Below are 19,155 nucleotides of genomic sequence, written 5' to 3' on the forward strand. Positions count from 1 at the left end.
CGGAGCTAGTGTAAACAATTTTATCTCTATCTTATGAATGTGGAAAGATTATTTTTAATAAACCCTTCAAACAATGAGCAAAAAAAACGCATTCTTAAAAAAAAAAAAAGTTACGGCTTTATAAAATTATATTCGTTTAAAGGATGCATCTTGAAGGCGTGCACACTTTGATTAGTTGACCTATAAAAAGACATACTTTCATTTTAATGGAGTATTTGAAGGAAAAATTCTTACATTCGCAATCCAAAGTTTTACTATAAGAAACTAATTTGACCTGCTTATAAAATACTTAATTAATAATTAAAAACATATGAAAACACCAAGTCAAACAAATTAAACAATCAGAAGAGTGATGCGGTTCGAATAAGGCCCTATTCTCATGGTCTAAAATCATGGAAGTTATGATGAAAGTTGTTTACTGCATTAGATCTAATATTAATGTTCAATATGCATGCATAACAAAAACAAGTTCGTGTGTGGAGTGGGGGGTTGGGGAGGGGATTAAGCATGACACCAATTGAGCACATATAATTTCAACATTTTGGTCCATCAACTAACGGAACTCTAATTTAATGGATCATCTAAAACACTAAGGAAAATATCATGTATTTTTATATGTGAAGTTAAAGCTAAATAATGGTAGCAATCGGCGTGTTTTGCCCAAATTCATCCCTTCTATGATCATAATTGAAAAGAGTCCAATCGATCAGGAGAAATAAAATGAACTCAACATTTGATTAAAAGGAAAAAGAAACTAGACTGAATATTTATTTCGTCTATGAAACCCTTTGAAGAAAAAAAAAAAAAAAAAAAGAATTGTGAGGATTCTCTTATCGAGCTTTATTTTTGTTTTTGTGATTAGAGGTGTTAGAGGGAAAAATGACATTGGTGAAGAAAATCTCAATCTAGATAACTTTCTATAAAAGTCTTATGATATACTCGCTCGTTTTAATGGTTCGTTGAGTTAATGTTCCGTGAGTTGGACCAAAAGTGCTTCGTTTTATAAACATATAGGTTCATATTTGTTTTTGAGAAATACTAGGGATGGAGGCAAACGTATCTTCAAAATAAGGGACCATTTGAGTTAAAAACTCCAAACTTTGCTCTCTATATATACCCATGAAATGACAATCTCCAAAATCAACAAAATCACAAAACCTTCTTTCACAAAATTAATTAAACATGATAGGTTGGGAAGATATATACAAGGTGGTGGTGGCCATGATGCCATTATATGTAGCACTTACTTTAGGTTATGGTTCAGTGAAATGGTGGCACATGTTCAAGCCAGAACAATGTGATACCATCAATAGATTTAATTGTTTCTTCATCCTTCCATTTTTCAATTTCCAATTCATAGCTAATATCGATCCATACAACCTCAATTACCGCTTTTTAACCGGAGACGTAATCGCTAAAGCCTTAGTGATTCTGTTCCTCGTCTTATGGGCTAACTTTTACAAAAAAGGGAGCTTTTCTTGGTCCATAACGACTTTTTCTTTGTCCACTTTGAACAACACACTTGTTGTTGGGGTCCCATTGATGAAGGCCATGTATGGAGATTTAGGGGTTGATCTTGTTGTTCAAGCAGCTGTGATTCAAGCTTTGTTATGGCTAACTTCATTGTTATATGCACTTGAGTTTTGGAAAACAAAAATGAATAATATTGGCGATGATGTAAGTGATAATACTGTTGAATTGGGGAATGTTGGTGACTTGGAAGGAAATAATTCCACCCAAATAAGGAATAATAATAATAATAATAATAATAATAATGTTGCATTAGCGTTTCGGCCTCTGATGAAAGCTGTTTTTATTAAACTTGCTAAGAATCCCAATTCTTATGCTTGTTTTCTTGGTCTCTTTTGGGCTCTTTTAGCTAGCAGGTATGTTCGATCGAGCATCACTTAGTTATATTTTTAATTTAACTTTACATGTGTCAACTTAGTTTTGTATGGGCCAGACACGTTGATCGACTATGAGGCTCAAGTTGAGAATCAATAGCGGAGCCACGTGTAGTTAAGAGTATTCAAATTATATTTCAACTTGTTTAGTTTGTCTAAAAATTGTACACAACAAAGAAAAAATAAATATTTTTTGGACGTATATAAGAATTTTTATTGCCTTGATATTTGAAAAGTAACAGGTCCAAATTACAAGTGTGGCATTAATGCATTTTGTTGAATTCCCTTGTTATCAGATTTTCTTTAACTAACTAGTTGTATTAAAGTGTTTTTTTTTTTCACTCCAAAGAAGTAAAGATGAAGAATATTCAATAATCAAATAATCTACTTATAATATTTTTCTTTTTTATATTTTATTTCAGGTGGCATTTTGAAATGCCAAGTATTATAGAGGGATCCATTTTGATAATGTCAAAGGCTGGTAGTGGAGTTGCAATGTTTACTATGGGTAAGTCTCTTTAAGCAATAAAGGTTCTTTTTTTTAATGTAAAAGAATAGCATTTAATAATTTTTGATCCTTTATTTAATGAAACATAACTTAGCATTAAATAGCTTCTGATATTTTGTTTAACCAAGCAACCACTTTTGTTCTTTTATAAATTGTTTTTGACCAAAGTCGACTTCTCATTAAGAATGTCGAAAGTTGTAACTTGTTTTGGTTGATTTTTAAAATTTGCTTATTTTGAAAATATTTTCTTGAAAAAAAAGTATTCTCTCCATCCAAAAATGCTTTTGAAGAAAAGGTACTTCTTCCGTTCAATAATATTTGTTAATTATTAGCTTGACACGCACATTAAAAATAATAAATACTTTTACTATATCACCCTTTGAATATAATAAATTTAATGCTTTAGAAAATATCTTGAGGAATGAATAGTATTTAATAGCAGGGATAAAATGAGTCCAAATGTGAAATTATCCACTGATTTTTCAAAACTAAACAAATACAATTGAACATCTATTTTTAGTAACATGTGAAAGTATTTTTAGACAGAGTCATTACTTTTGGAAAGCAATTAACAATCCATTTTGTCAAGCTAATTTCAAAATTGCATATGAAATGGAGCTACTTTCTTTTAGCTTCACTATAAAAATCAGTTATTTCTTAAAACACCTCAACTCTAATTTTTTTTGCCCAGCTAATCAGGCAATAAATGACACTCTTTTCACTAAACAAGTGGGTTTCTTTCTTTTTATTTTTATTTTTATTTTTAGGATTATTCATGGCTTTGCAAGGGAAGATAATTGCATGTGGAGCTGCATTGACAATATATGCAATGATTTTGAGGTTTGTTGTTGGACCAGCAACAATGGCACTTGGTTGTGTTGTATTAGGCTTGCGTGGAAATGTTTTACACATTGCTATTATTCAGGTAATTAATCATTAAACTAGTTATTAGCTCAAGATTTTTGTTTGCACCAATTAGTAGTAAATCAATCTAAAGTAGCTTAATTGATATAGTGCTTTCATTAGATGAGTCAAAAGTAAACACAAAATATCAGTATTCAATTAGACCTCAACTTCTTAATTTATTGGCAAGAGCACTTCAGACGGCTATCAGTTAAAATGAGTATCGACTAAAGTGGAACAAAGTCGGTATTTTGAAATATAACCACATTTAAATACAAAATTTAAACAGTGCCTAAAAGTGGAGCTATAAGTGAAAAGTCATGAAAACTTTTGAGGAAAATGTATACCGTGTAGTCGTTCATCAAAATAATAACCAATAAATATATATATATATATTTTATATATTATTGTAAGATGTGCATAAAATATACTTTTTTAAAATATAAAATATTGTGTATTTTTTGTATACTAGCGAATGTAATTATTTTGATGGACCAACCAAATATGTAATTAACTTGCACAAAAAATTTAAACGTGATAATTCGCCGTATGCTTTGGTATTGATACGACTATATGTATTAAAGAAAGATAGATATGATGACATAATTTACATTATATTCAAAAGAGTAAAAAAAAAAAAAAGATTTCATAAAATTGTTATGGTTCTTAAAATTTTAGTATACTACAATAGAGTTACTAACATTTCTATTTTAATATTTTTCCAGTCAGCATTGCCCCAAGCAGTGACTTCATTTGTTTATGCCCAAGAATATGGACTTCATGCTGAAGTACTCAGCACTGCGTAAGTTCTACTATTTTAACTTATAAATACATTTAAATTAATTATTTCAATTAAAATATGAATATGATCTTTAAACACAAACAAGACTGTCCTTTTTTGGAAAAGGAGTAACTATGTATACTTGAGTAAAAAATAAAATTTAGCTACTTTTTTCTCATGGCTTTTGGATCAGATTTAAAATTTTTATTTTTAAATAGTTATTTGACAATGAAATTTAATCAGATTACTCTCAATATTTTCAAATTCCCAAAAGCTGGCTCATACTAGTATTAGATTTTTGAGACTTCCACTCAAAGCTTCAATTTTTTTCCCAATGAAATGCATGTCCAAACATAACATTAAATTTCAAGAACTCAAATTTTCAAAATCTATATCCAAACAGGAGCTTAGAGCTCTTTCGCTTTCGCTCCGAGCAATTATCTCTAGTACTTCGAATTGTTAAATGGAATATGCAAAAATTATATTGTTGTTCTAAAAATTTATATAGAGCACAATAATTAATATATTACATTTCTTTTAATTTCAGGGTCATTGTTGGGACCATAATTTCCTTACCCTTGTTGATAGCATATTATGCAGTTTTGGATATATTGCATTAATATCCATCTCCACCAGCAAGCGATGTACTATTAGTTGATTAATTAATAGAAATGTTATTAATTAGTGGATAGAACTTTGCTTGTAATTGTAAATCTGCAACAATTCTTCTTCTTCGTTCATGATTTCAGTACTCCTTAAGAATCTTAAGTAAAAAGGAGTTCAAAATGGCAATGTGTTGGTAGCTGGGTGTTGAGTATTGTAATACACGTTAAACAAGAATATTGTGTCAATGTATAGCTTGTTAGCTACTTTCCAGAAATCAGTTATAGTCCATTAGTTAGTTATAACTAACTAGTAGCATTGTGAGTAAGCATAGTTAGTTATGAACTACTCTAGTATGTGGTCTATAAATATCTATCTCATGTACCATTTATGATTCATTCAACTCAATTCAGTAATCAAGAAATCTACACATTCCCTATTCCATATCTCTGCATCATTTCTCTATTTCTTTCTTCTCCTCTTTCTCTCTTGATCTTAAAGAACTAGTTGTACCTAGTTTAATTACATGGTATCAGAGTCAGGTTGGCTAGATTACTCTTCTGTAACTGTGAATAAGATTCACCTGTAGATCTCAGTAGTAAGCTGTAGCTGATTCCTGAGATCAAGATTTCAAGTTTGGGGCATAAACTGCAAAAATGGTGAATGAAATTGGTACTGAACCTGAAGGATCTTCAAGAACATTAACAACTGCATTGGATTATAATCAACCTCTCTTCCTCGGTCCTTCAGATATAAGTGGAATCCCGATCATTTTCTTTCAATTAACAGGTGTTGAGAACTTTTCTATTTGTTTTGGATCTATGTGTATTGCCCTGTTAGGAAGGAATAAGTTAAGTATTGTTGATGGCACTTGCTCTAAAGATAAATTTTCAATTGATCTGGGAAGCCACTGGGAGAGGGTAAATGCAATTGTCCTATCTTGGATTATGAATTCTGCCTCTAAAGAACTTCTAGGAGGAATCATGTATGCATCAGTTGCTAGTGTTGTCTGGGCAGAGTTGTATGAAAGATTTCACAAAATAGATGGTGCAAGAACTTTCAATTTACACAAAGAAATTGCAACCCTTTCTCAAGGGAATGCATCTCTGTCTTCTTATTTCTCAAAATTAAAAGACTTGTGGGAAGAATTTGAGGCACTAGTGCCTACACCTAGATGTGATTGTGACAAGTCCAAAGAGTATGTGCTTCATCTGCAAAACTAAAACTATTTCAGTTTCTGATGGGATTAAATAAATCGTACACACAGGCAAGAAGCCAAATTTTACTCATGACCCCCTTCCTTCTATAAATCAGGCATATGCCATGGTCATAAGTGATGAAAGTCATAAAGCTACAACAATTCATGCTGGAATCTTGGGAACTAGTCCTGTTGTTATGTCTGGAAATAACTGTAAGTTAGCAATGTACACAAGACATGAAAATGGTGGGAGTAATCCTCAGAAGTTTAAGAAAAATTACAACCTTCAATATGATTTCTGCAAATTGAAAGGACATACTAGAGAGACTTGCTGGAAACTTGTTGGTTATCCAAATGATCACAAGTTCAAGAAAAAGTCTAAGATGGAAGGTAGCAATGCAGCTTATAATGTGTCTCCTAGTACACAGCTCGGTCATCATGGTCTAGGATCATGTAATCAACATGCAAGGCAAGGTTTTCAGTCTCATGATACAGGAATTCAAGTTGGTTTTGATGTTCAGATGAATCAAATAAGTCAAGTGGGAAGCGTACCATTTACTAAAGAGCAATATGAGCAAATCTTGAGAATGATTAATAGCAACAACACTGGCTCACATGCAGAAGAATCAACAAATGCTGCTACCACTTTTAATGTAGGTATTAGTGCTTTCTCTGCATCTGTTAAGTCTAGAGAATGGATTATAGATATGGGGGCTACTAATCACATGGTAGCTGATTTAGATTTACTCCTTGGACACTCTACAACAAAGTTAGACATACCAAGAGATGTGTATTTGCCAAATGGTGGTACTACTAAAGTAACACATGTGGGAAGTAGTTGCTTATCAAAAGATAATGTGGTAACTAATGTATACCACAAACCAGAATTTTAATACAATTTGTTGTTAGTATCACAAGTGACCAAAGAATGGCAATGGTCAGTAAATTTTTTTCCTGATTTCTGTGTCTTCCAGGAACTTTACACTGGAAAGGTGGGGGGGATTGGTAAGCCTGCTGGAGGACTATATCTATTGGTTGGACAGCAAGACAATGAGATTTCACAGCATGCAGCTAATAAAGTGACAAATGGTGGTACATTTACAATAAGTAATGATGACATATACCTTGGGCACAGAAGATTAGGTCATGTGTCCACTCATGCTCTAAAGAAAATAGTTACTTCTGATATTCGAAGTATAGAAGATAGAATAAGGAAATGTACGGTGTGTCCTGGTGCAAAATAAGCTGGATCTTCTTTTCTCTCAAGCAATATTTAGAGTACATGTTTTGATCTTGTGCACATGGATGTGTGGGGAACTTATAAGATAACAGCTATGAATGGCAATAAATATTTTTTGACAGTTGTGGATGATTTCTTAAGATTTACATGGGTCTTTCTACTTAAATTCAAGATTGATGTGTACATTCAGATGAAACAGTTTCTTACGTATGTTAAAACATAGTTTGGTAAGGTTGTTAAAGTAGTAAGAAGTGATAATGGAACTGAGTTTGTAAACTCAGTATGCAGTAACTTGTTAGTACAAATGGCATCATACATCAGACAACCTGTGCTTATACACCTCAGCAAAATGGTGTTGTTGAGAGAAAGCACAGGCACATCCTAGAAGTCACAAGAGTAGTCAGGTTTCAGGGTGCTATTCCTATACATCTTTGGGGTTATTATGTGTTAGCTGCAGTGGACATTATTAATAGGTTACTTAGTTCAGCTATTGATTATCAAGTTCCTTATGAGAGGTTTTATGGTAAGAAAGCTAACTACGATCACTTGAAAGTGTTGGGATGTCTATGCTATGCTAAAGTGCTGAATGAGCATGACAAGCTAATGCCTAGAGCTAGAACTACTGTGTTGACAGGGTACTCTAACACACAGAAAGGATATGTTCTCTATGACATATCTAGCAAATTTGTGTCTGTGTGTAGAGATGTTTTATTTAGGGAAGATATATTCCCATTTAAAGTGAACAAAGATCAAAATAAGTCACATGTTCATATATTTCCATTGGAAGATCAATTTCCAGTAGTAGGTGATGTTGTGACACCTCTGAAGATTCCATTAACTACGAAATCTTAAGAAATACCTGACTTAACTAATCAGCAAGAGCAGCAACAACAGGTTGTTCCTACTTCTACACACCCTATAACTAAGGTGTATCAAAGAAGATCAACTAGAAGTCAAAGGGTTCCTGACTCTCCTAAACAACAAGTGCAACAAGAGATCTCTATAGCAGAGAGGACAGAAACTCAGGCACCTGCATGTTAGGATCAGAGAAAATCAACCAGAGGAAAAAAACTAGCTGTGTGGATGACGGATTTTATCACTACTGGCAAGACCAAGAAGGTACCTTATGATCTAGCAAACTATGTTACTTATGACAAATTGTCTTCTCAGTACAAAGCCTATGTAGTAAATTTATCTTCTATTGTTGAACCTATAAGTTACTATGAAGCATACAAGGATTCAAGATGGGTAGAGGCTATGAAAGAGGAGATAACAGCTCTTACTTCTAATCATACCTGGGATATAGTGTCCTTACCTAAGGGTAAGAAACCTATAGGTTGTAGGTGGATATACAGAGTTAAATATAAATCCAATGGTGAAGTAGAAAGGTTCAAGGCTAGACTTATAGCAAAAGGATATGGTCAAAGAGAAGGCATTGATTACAAAGAAACCTTTTCTTCAGTTGTAAAAATGAAGACTGTCAGAAAAATACTGGCTACTGCAGCAAGAAGGAAATGGTTTGTTCAATAGATGGATGTGTATAATGCTTTCTTAAATGATGATCTAACTGATGAGGTGTACATGGAACTACCCCAGGGATTTACTAGTCCGAGGGAGAATGCAGTGTGCAGACTAGTCAAATCTCTATATGGACTAAAGCAAGCTCCTAGACAGTGGAACAACAAGCTATCAGAAGCTCTACTTAAGTATGGTTTCAGTCAAAGTAAATATGACCCATCACTGTATATCAAGAAAACTATTAAAGGAATTACTCTTGTGTTGGTATATGTTGATGACATGTTAATTACTGGTGACAGTATCAAGCTGATAGAAGAAACAAAGGTAAACTCGCAACAAAGTTTCAAGATGAAAGATCTGGGAGAGTTAAGGTTCTTCCTTAGAATCGAATTTGCAAGGTCTAATAAGAGAATACTAATGCATCAGAGGAAGTATACATTAGAATTGTTATCAGAATTAGGACTAACAGCTGCTAAACCTATCTCTACACCTATGGACTATAACATTAAACTAACTTTTAGGCAGTTTAATGATCATGTAAAACAGATTCAGCCAGATGAAGATCCTTCAGCTGATAAAGTAACCTATCAGAAATTGATTGGAAAACTACTCTACTTGACAATGACCAGACCTGATGTAGCATTCTGTGTTCAAATTTTAAGTCAGTTTTTGCAAGCTCTCAAGAAATCTCATATGGATGCAGCATTAAGAGTAGTGAGGCATGTCAAGAATCAACCAGGTTAAGGTGTGTTATTATCCAATGATCCAAATGAGGAAGTCAGTGCCTTTTGTGATGCTGATTGGGCATCTTGTCCTCAAACTAAAAGATCTATTACTGGATACTTTGTGAAGATTGGAAAGTCTGTGGTTGCTTGGAAATCAAAAAAACAGGTTGCAGTCTCAAGAAGCTCCACAGAAGCTGAGTTTAGAAGTCTTGTTGCAGTTACAGCTGAGCTAGTATGGATTGTGGGATTAATGACGGAAATTGGCATTGAAGTATATCTACCAGTTGAAGTGTTTAGTAACAGTAAATCTGCAATTCAAATAGCAGCAAATCCTATCTATCATAAGAGGACCAAACACATTGATATTGATTGCTTTTTCATATGGGAGAAAATAGTTCAAGGGATGATTACAACTAAGTATGTTTCAACATAAGATCAGCCTGCAGATATGCTAACCAAAGGTCTTACCAAAGCTCAACTGATGTATCTCAATTCCAAGCTAGGAATATGTGATATCTTCACACCTTCCTAACTTGAGGGAGAGTATTGAGTATTGTAAAACACGTTAATCAAGAATATTGTGTCAATGTATAGGTTGTTAGTTACTTTCCAGAAATCAGTTATAGTCCATTAGTTAGTTATAACTAACTAGTAGAATTGTGAGTAGCATAGTTAATTATGAACTACTCTAGTATGTGTTCTATAAATACCTATCTCGTGTACCATTTCTGATTCATTCAACTCAATTCAGTAATCAAGAAATCTACACATTCCCTATTCCATATCTCTGCTTCATTTCTCTATTTCTTTCTTCTCTTTCTCTCTTGATCTTAAAGAACTAGTTGTACCTAGTTTAATTACGGGCATACACTTGGCGGTGATCAGAGAAGGATATTAAAGTATTTTGATATCGAGTTCATCTAAATTTAATGCTTACATAGCATAAGACATAAGTTAATGTTGTATAAAATTCACTAAAGTTACACTCTCCTTTCTATACTTCTTGGTCACGATTGACCTAACACACCTTTAAGAAAACTTCAACCAAATTTTGTATTTTACTAAATTAACTTTATACTCCCTCCATTTCAAAATAATTGAATTGTTGGGATATGACACATCTCTTAAGAAAAATCTTTTAGGACATAAATTGTTAGTTATTTTCTACTATTACCCTTTTAATTGTTCTTAAGTTACTTTCCTTAAAAATGTGAAGTAATTAAGAACCTCATTAAATGAAAGGGTAAAATTGAAAGAAATTTTCGACATGTCTCTCGAAAATGAACAATTCATTCATTTTGGACATTGAAAAACAGCTCAACAATTCAGTTATTGTGATATAGAGGAAGTAATGAAGTTCTTAAATTCTAAATTTTATTAGTGTTATTCAAATTCAAATCTCCACGAAGTAATAATAATTAAGGCAGGCCTTGAAGGTCTAAGGACTGGGATTTACTTGAATATGCATGCCCATGACAACACTTGAGCACATATCGTGGAGGAGAAAGGACAAATTAAGTATGGCTATTTAAGTTTTTCAATACTAAGCACTTTAGGTTTAACTGGGGAAACAATGATTCAAACGGGCCATTAAAATTTAAAACTTACGAAAATAAGAAGTAATCTAGATCGAGATTTTCTTCATCAACCTCTCTTTTTTTTTTCCGTTTAAATTCAACCCTTGGACATAAAAATAAAATAAAGTTTGACAATAAAATCACCGCAATTCTTTTTTTCTTCTTGAAAGAGTTATATCAATGAAATAAATATTCATAGTCTTGCTTCTTGCTTTTTTTTTTTTTTTTGATCAAATGTTGAGTTCGTTTTGCTTCTTCTGATCAATTGAACACTTTCCAATTATGACTGTAGAGAGGATGAGATTGGACGAGAACACCCGGCCCATTGCGATCATTATGTATTTAGTTTGGATGTTACATATAAAACTATATGACATTTTTAGTAGTGCTATAGATGATCCATCGAAATTAAAGTTCCTTAATGTTTGGATGGTCGCCATTCATGGTATTGTATTGTGTTGTTACTATCAATATCATGCTTGTTTTGATTGTTACTTAAACATATTGTATGGTGTGGTTTGATTCCATGGGTAGGTAACCATGAAAGGCTTCATTTTATGTAACCACAGATTTAGTGTGATTGCGTCACTACCTTAAATATTTTTTTTTCATTTTACCTTTACTTATTATTCAATAATCCTATTTTATCTTTTTTTCCCACCATTTTACGGTAGTACTACCTCGTACCCTACTTTTCTAGTAGGTTTATCCTTCAAATTATTGATGTATGAGATTATGTAATGATGGAAAATGATACAATCTATCCAAACATTTTATTTAGTACAATGAAGTAAGATATGATATATTATAAAACAAAACGTAACAACCATGCATCCAATTCAGATAGCAGACCAAAATGCAAATAAAATTAAAGACGAGAATTATATGTGCTCAATTGTTGTCATATGTGATCAGAGTAACAACACAATAGGGAATGAAGCAAACCTAGGTTCAAACTTAAGGGATTTTATGAGTTAAAAACTCCAAATTTTGCTCTTTGTATATATCCAAAAAATCACAATCTCCATAATCAACAAAATCACAAAACCGTCTTTCATACAAATTAATTAAACATAATAGCTTGGGGAGATATATACAAGCTAAGGTGGTGGTGGCCACTTTCGGACACCTCTAGGTATGTAGTATTCACTCCTGAAATTCATAAATCACATCTAAAAATTATGAGAAGGGTTAAAATAAGATAAATTTATAAAATAATTTGCAAGGTCGTTACAATACAACTCATCTACTCTATTACGACTACTAATTCCTAGAAGAAGAGAAACATCTTATCGGAGGGATGACCAAGACGACAACAGCATAAATCAAAATTGTCCGCCTTATGAGTGTTATTTTCCTGTGCTTATGCTCATTCCACTGCCTTGAAGTAATATACCCCATCGCATTATTCATCTACACTAGTCACTACGGTCCTGTATCACACAAAACTTGTCAGAAAATCTGATGAAATAATTATTTTCAATTGTAAGCTTAGACACAAATTAAATTGTATTTTAACTGAGGTACATAGAGAACATGGTGTCGTTTCATATTATTTGTGAGTAACAATTTCTGTCTTTGAAGCAACAGTCGTGGAACCATTTGGAAGGCTGACTAAATATGGTGGCACATCACACAAGTCATTTAACAACTGAGCATCGCCACTCATATGCAGTGGCGAGGTTCGAACCCAGAGCCTCCTTCTAATGAAGAAACCTTAAGATCAACCCAAATATCAATGCACCCAACCAACTTTCTGTTATAGTGAGTGCTTTTATATGATTTATACCTATTTTCATATATTTTCTATGTAATTATACCTATTCCGCGTCGAGTTTAGTGGGTGCCGGAGAACCCCAAAATACAACGTAGGTCCGCCCCTGCTCATAAGGTGAGATGCCCCTTTGTGGACAATCCAACGAATTCCAAAAGCTTTACTTGACAATATTCATGATTCTTATTGTAGGAATTAAACATGGATAGAATCGCACTCCACTGGTCATTAAATAACACCGAGCAAGCATTCATGTCTGTCTTTTTCTTACCATTTAATTCGATTGTCATTGAAAGATTGGCAACTACTAAAATTCCACGTCCGGTAGCGCAGTTGTAGGAATTGAGCATAGATTGTAGTGCACTCCGTTGGGCATTAGATAACCCCGCCGAAGCATTCACATCTGCCTCTATCTTACCATTCATTTCGGTTACTGCTGCAATTCCACGTACAGTACCACTACATTCAAAATTACCAGAGTTTTCAGATCGGCCACAATGACCACGTCCATTAGTCCTTCCTCCTCCTCATCCCGTACCCCATCATTCAGGATATCCGATCAATTAAAAACATATTTTTGTTTCATGTTTGAATTTTTCACAATTAGCACATAGTGGATTGTCCGAGTCATTAGATGATATGCCCCTTTAATTGCTGCGAGCAGGAGATAAGGACTGCACAACAAAGGCTACAACATTTGCACGATCCTCCTTTAATCGAGCAATATTTCGATGTTTCTCTTCTTGTATAATCAAGGCATAAACTCTATTAACGTGGACAGAGGTTCCGTGAGCAATATGTTGGAATGTGTAGTCCCAAACTCATCATCCTCAAGTCCCATCTAGAATTGATAAACTTTCTCCTTTTCATGTTCTTGTACAAGTTTCTTACCTTTCCTCATCTTGAAAAATTTGATGAAAAATCAATGAATAAATATTTTTCCATTTTCCGCATCCTAAGATGGCACACTATAAAAAGTAACAAGATAATCAAAAATGACTCATTCAAGTATAAAGAAAAAATTATCAGAGATATGAATTTATTTTAGCTATGCAATAATATTACTACTGTAATATTGAATGTTATATAATTGTAAATTATTTTTTGTAGAACGTGCACCCATATATCATTCCTACTGTCCATGAGATAAAGATGAATTACATGGTTACATTTAAATTGTATAAGGATGAAGTGAAGAATAACTTTTTCGATGGCTTGAAGAAAGATTTACAAGGGGTGATTGTCCTTACTTCACACGAAGATAATAATGATGATAGAGATTTGAATGATAACCCTATTGAAGCACACATTAGTGATGATGCTTGTCTGGATACATCAAAAGTTGTAGGAAACACCTCTGTCGATGGAGATCTACATAAGCGTGTTGCTATGCTCAAGAAAATCATGTTGGATATTGTTGCTTATATCAAGGAAAAAAAACTGAACAAAAAATAAAAGAATGAGCAACAGTATGAACGAAGTAACTTAATTTAACAATTGATGTAGTTAAATTAATTTTCAGCTATAAATTTCATCAACACGTTGAAATATGATACAGTGCTTGTGGACTTTGACGAAAAGGAGAGAAACGAGGAGAAAGAAAAGAGAAATAAAATTAATGAGTTGTCCACTGTAGTGACAGAAAAAGAAAAAGAAGCAGAAACAAGAGAGAAAGAAGAGGAAGAAACAGAAAAGAAAGAAAAAGAAATAGAAGAAGATAGGATTGAAGAAGAAACAAAAGAAGAAGAAGATGAAAAAACAGAAGAAAAAGAAGAAGCTAAGAAAAAAATAAGAAGAATTAAAGAAAATAGATAAAGAAGAAGTAGACAAAGATGAAAAAACTAAGAAAAAAGATAAAGAGGAACAGAAAGAAGAAAAAGCAGAAGCAAACAAAGAAGAAGCAGAACAAGAGAAAAAGGAGGAGAAAGAAGAAGAGAAAAAGGAGAAAGAAGAAGTAGATGTCGATGATGTGGTGATGGATATCGTTGATTTTTTCAATGATAAAATTAGTGTTGATGAGAAAAAAAATATTTGAATGGTAATGAGGTGAAAGTTTAAGACATTTTTTTTATTTGGGCAACAAATGAGTTGAATGATCGTTGTATGATATCACAAACAACTTTTTATTTTATGAAAGTTCATAGTATTTTGTAGTGAATCTGTTTTTATCAGACTGTGTTGTTGCAGAAAATTTGAATATACATGATGTTATCATAGATAATACAGTGTATGGTTAACATCATAAAATGCATTTTTAATCTTTCATATACTGTCAGCATAGTCAATTATTACCATGCTAGTCCATTTTAAGTTGATATGTAGTTTGATCAACTATGAATAACAGTATAAACATTCTAACAAAATAAAAATATTTTTATTTATTCAATTCCACTACATCCATGTTACACCTTTTCCAAATAACGAATACTAGCATTATATCATAAAACATCATTTTTAGGTCATTCTCTCTTTCTTCGATCAAAAACAACTTTTATTTAGTTGATCCCTCTCTATTTGGGTGGCCTGTAGCAATACTTTCCAGTGATACCTCTACTCTTCGACTTCTTTGAACAATATCATGAGGAATTTATAGTTTCTTCGTATTCTTAGAGCCTTTGTAGTAGATTAAACTTTGCAACGCCATGAAAATTTGATGTCTTAAATCCTGCACTCAACATTGACGGACTGCTTGGGAGTGATACCTCATCAAGCCATTTAAAATAGCAATATGTGCCATTATCTAGAAAAAAAATTAATAATTAGAAACTAATTTACTTAATTTTTTTAAAAAAATCATACACAATTCACTTTCTAACTGCACAGTTATAAAATTTGCAACCTTAATTCGAGTTCGTCAAGATAACCGCATTTTTGCAATGACAAATTATATATAGTCTCTTTTGGATTGAATGTTTGAGCTGCTTGAGACATTGTAGAATCTTAAAATAAAAACAAAGTGGAGGAATTAACGAGGGATGAAGGACTTTATATATGAAGTAAACAGAATGTTACCGTTTAAAAAGTACAAAATTAATCGTTTGTTACTGTTGAAATAATAATTATATTTTTTGAACTTTTGAAGATAACTAATAGACTATCATTGATCTTTGCGTATGTCAATACTCGATCAGACATATAGGTATACCGTAAACCAGATGAATCGATGGACCCTCCGTAGCATGTTGTTTAAAAGGAAATAATTAAATAAAAAATAAATAAATCGTAAAATTTTACACATAAGAAGGAGTTTAAAAAAATCACATAATCATGTTTGAGTCCATATAAATTGGGGTGGTGATCGAAGGGGTATGTGGATGGATAGTGGTTAAACAAACAACATCCTCAAAATATACTTGTGATTTAGTGGTTGCAATTTTTCGTATTAATATGATGAAAAAATACATCTTAAAATGTTAATCAAAGTTCATGCATGCAGGTTGACCTCGAGAAGCGAAACAATGAATAGTGGGAGTATTGTTAAACATATGTGTGAGTTATACATCTAAAGTATAAGGAAATTAATGGAAGCCCAAAATGATGAAGGATAATCCTATTTCAGCAAACTGGATAGTTAAACACAAAATTACTGGACCTTGTTTGAACTTGGAACAATTGTTTTTTGCTTGGAATAGTTTGATGAGTACAACAGGCTAAAGATTTAAAATTTTCTAGCTTAATTTCAATATTTTAACGAAAAAAATATCTATACACCTAAGTTTATTTTTAGTAACTACTGAAAAATGGGTCACTAAAAGTTATCCTTAAAGAACATGTCATAATGGCTTGTTTATTGACTCGAACCTCCTTCCGGCATCTGAGACAAAGGCCATGCATGTATGAACAACTTTTTCTTAACACAAATTACGTACATATTTGCAATGCTTAAGAAGAGGAAGATGAAGATGAAGAAGAAGCAACAGCTATCAAAACAAAAATTGAATAGGAGCAACTTTTTTAAAAAAGAAAATTTACAGTAACTAAAACACTGAAGGAGATTGAAATTTGCTTTCAATTACTGCCATTATTTGTTAGCATAAAAGCTTGTTAGTTTTAACTTGAATTTTAAATTCCTATTAGAGTTTATTTAGCTTCTTGAGATATTCTTTAGGTTATGCAGTTTTTTTATTTTAGGTTGGTTATTTAAAGTTTTCCTATGTTTAACTAAAAGTTTAAGTAACATTTTCAATCAGTATCTTTCAACCCTTTTTAGTGCATCATCTGGTAAAAAACCAACAAAAACTCTTCAAAAAAAAAAAAAAGAAAAAAATAATTGGGATAATTCTATTCATGTCAATCTTTATTTTATTTTTGTTACTGGAGATGAATTTGGTGGAGAAAGAGTGGGGGGTGGGGGTGTCCAAATGAGAATAAGGGAAAAAATCTCAATTTAGATCACTTTTATTTGATGGCCCATTTGAGTTATTACGTTGTCAGTTGAACCAAAAGTGCTTTGAGCAAAACCATAGGGACGAAAAGAAACCTACCTTCAAACTTAAGGGACCATTTGACAAAATCTCCAAACCTTTTCTCTCGCTCTCTCTCTATACCCATGAAATCACCCAACTATACTAACAACCTGCAAATAAATACAATTAAAATCACGAAATCTAATTATTCAATTCATAAATTAATCAAAAATGATAGGCTGGGGAGATATATACAAGGTGGTGGTAGCTATGATGCCACTCTATGTAGCACTTATTTTAGGCTATGGTTCAGTGAAATGGTGGCACGTGTTTAAGCCAGAACAATGTTATATCATCAATAGATTCAATTGTTTTTTCATTCTTCCCTTTTTCACTTTTCAATTTATAGCTGATATCAATCCTTACAATCTCAACTATCTCTTTTTAACCGGAGATGTAATTGCCAAAGGCATATTGATCCTGATTTTCGTTTTATGGGTTAACTTTTATAAAAAGGGGAGTTTTTCTTGGTCCATAACAAGGTTTTCTTTATCCACCATGAATAACACACTTGTTGTTGGTGTTCCATTGATGAAAGCCATGTATTGGGATTTAGGGCTTGATCTTGTTGTTCAAGCAGCTGTGATTCAAGTTTTGTTATGGCTAACTTTATTGTTGTTTGCACTTGAGTTTTGGAAAACAAAGATGAACAATATTGGTGATGATGTATTAGTAATTAATAATTCTGTTGAAATGGTGAGTAATGGTGACTTGGACGAAAATATTCCTACAACTCAAATAAGAAATAACAATAATAATGTTGTGCTGGTGATACGAGTACGATTGCGTAGATGGACTTATGAGGGCGTATGTTAGACCCGAGACTTGGTGTGTGCAAATGAAGTGCAAAGGAGCACCTAAATGGACACCAAAACCGTCCATACATAGTACTCCAAGAGCGCCTATTGAAGCATTTGACTAAGGGGTCATGTTGGATATTTCACACTTTATTTTGTAACCTACTATAAATAGAATAATGTAGGGTTTTAGTCATTAGTTTTGATGAATATTGAAAGTTGTAGACACTTAGACATTTCTCTCTTGTGAGAAAGGCCCCTATGGCCAAACATTGTAACTAGGAATTTCAACTTGAGTGTGGAATCACTCGTGTTGAATTCAAGCTTGGAAACATTGGATACTTGAGAGATCGAGGTCCCTCTTGTGCCACGTAAGAGATAGGTGAATTGTAGTGTGTAGTGTTTAGGGTCCAAAAGTGAAATATGCTCTTGGGTTCTTAAGGTTATGCCTTCATGTAGTCTATCTTTCTATCCTTTGTTTAGTGTAATCTTTTGTTGCTGTTTCTTGTGTTGTTGAAGCAGTTGGTTATTATTACTGTAATCCTCTTGTTCTTCACGTGTTGATGTTGTTTTGGGTGTTATATACATCATTGAATCTTGTATGATCTTCTTGTTGGTAGCGAATCCGAGAGTGGTCTCCAAAAAGATTTTCGAATCCTTAAGATTAGTGGACTGATTTGAAGTGTGTTTCATGTTCTCCTTGTTTGTCTCGTATCAGCTGGCGTTTTGGCCTTTGATGAAAGTTGTTTTTATTAAACTTGCTAAGAATCCCAATTCTTATGCTTGCTTTGTTGGTCTCTTTTGGGCTCTTTCAACTAGCAGGTACACACAAACGCACTTTCATTTATTTAATTGTGTCTTTAGTTTAACTCTTTACATATCAATTTCTTATGGGTCAAAACTCAAATACGTGTATAGTTTCATTTTGATATTGAGGTGATAGACTGGGAGGCTCGAATTAGGAATCACTGGTAGAGCCACGTGTAGTCAAGCATATTCGACCCTTTTGTCATATGCAAATATGAAAATTTTTTGTCATTAGAGAGTAATAGGCACAAATTACCGGTGTACATTAATGTAAGTGTGTTTTTTTTCTAAATACATTAAGATAAATATTGTCATCACCCTTTTTGTGTAGTTGGAAACACGTCTTTTTTTTTT

The 19,155-nt window shown here is 32.9% G+C and overlaps 3 protein-coding genes across 3 annotated transcripts in view; all 3 read left to right on the forward strand.

The window, feature by feature from the left end:
• Positions 1-1,123: 1,123 nt before the first annotated feature.
• On the forward strand, positions 1,124-5,143 carry LOC124895476 (auxin efflux carrier component 5-like). The gene is made up of 5 exons (XM_047405922.1): positions 1,124-1,886; positions 2,327-2,412; positions 3,180-3,337; positions 4,041-4,117; positions 4,644-5,143. Exons 1-5 carry the CDS (start codon positions 1,183-1,185, stop codon positions 4,714-4,716), a joined length of 1,098 nt encoding a protein of 365 aa, XP_047261878.1. The 5' UTR covers positions 1,124-1,182; the 3' UTR covers positions 4,717-5,143.
• Positions 5,144-5,355: 212 nt separating this feature from the next.
• On the forward strand, positions 5,356-7,989 carry LOC124895477. The gene is made up of 4 exons (XM_047405924.1): positions 5,356-5,875; positions 5,967-6,757; positions 6,872-7,120; positions 7,459-7,989. Exons 1-4 carry the CDS (start codon positions 5,356-5,358, stop codon positions 7,987-7,989), a joined length of 2,091 nt encoding a protein of 696 aa, XP_047261880.1.
• Positions 7,990-17,368: 9,379 nt separating this feature from the next.
• Positions 17,369-19,155, forward strand: part of LOC124895478 (auxin efflux carrier component 5-like) — a gene marked incomplete at its 3' end in the record, with an annotated part of 2,402 nt that continues 615 nt past the window's right edge. Inside the window, exons 1-2 of the mRNA XM_047405925.1 lie at positions 17,369-17,959; positions 18,713-18,816. Coding sequence (XP_047261881.1) covers positions 17,369-17,959; positions 18,713-18,816 — 695 coding nt within the window. The remainder of the gene's footprint in view (positions 17,960-18,712; positions 18,817-19,155) is intronic.

The sequence above is a fragment of the Capsicum annuum genome, unplaced genomic scaffold, assembly GCF_002878395.1.
Source record: "Capsicum annuum cultivar UCD-10X-F1 unplaced genomic scaffold, UCD10Xv1.1 ctg82461, whole genome shotgun sequence".
Taxonomy (NCBI): Eukaryota; Viridiplantae; Streptophyta; class Magnoliopsida; order Solanales; family Solanaceae; genus Capsicum; species Capsicum annuum.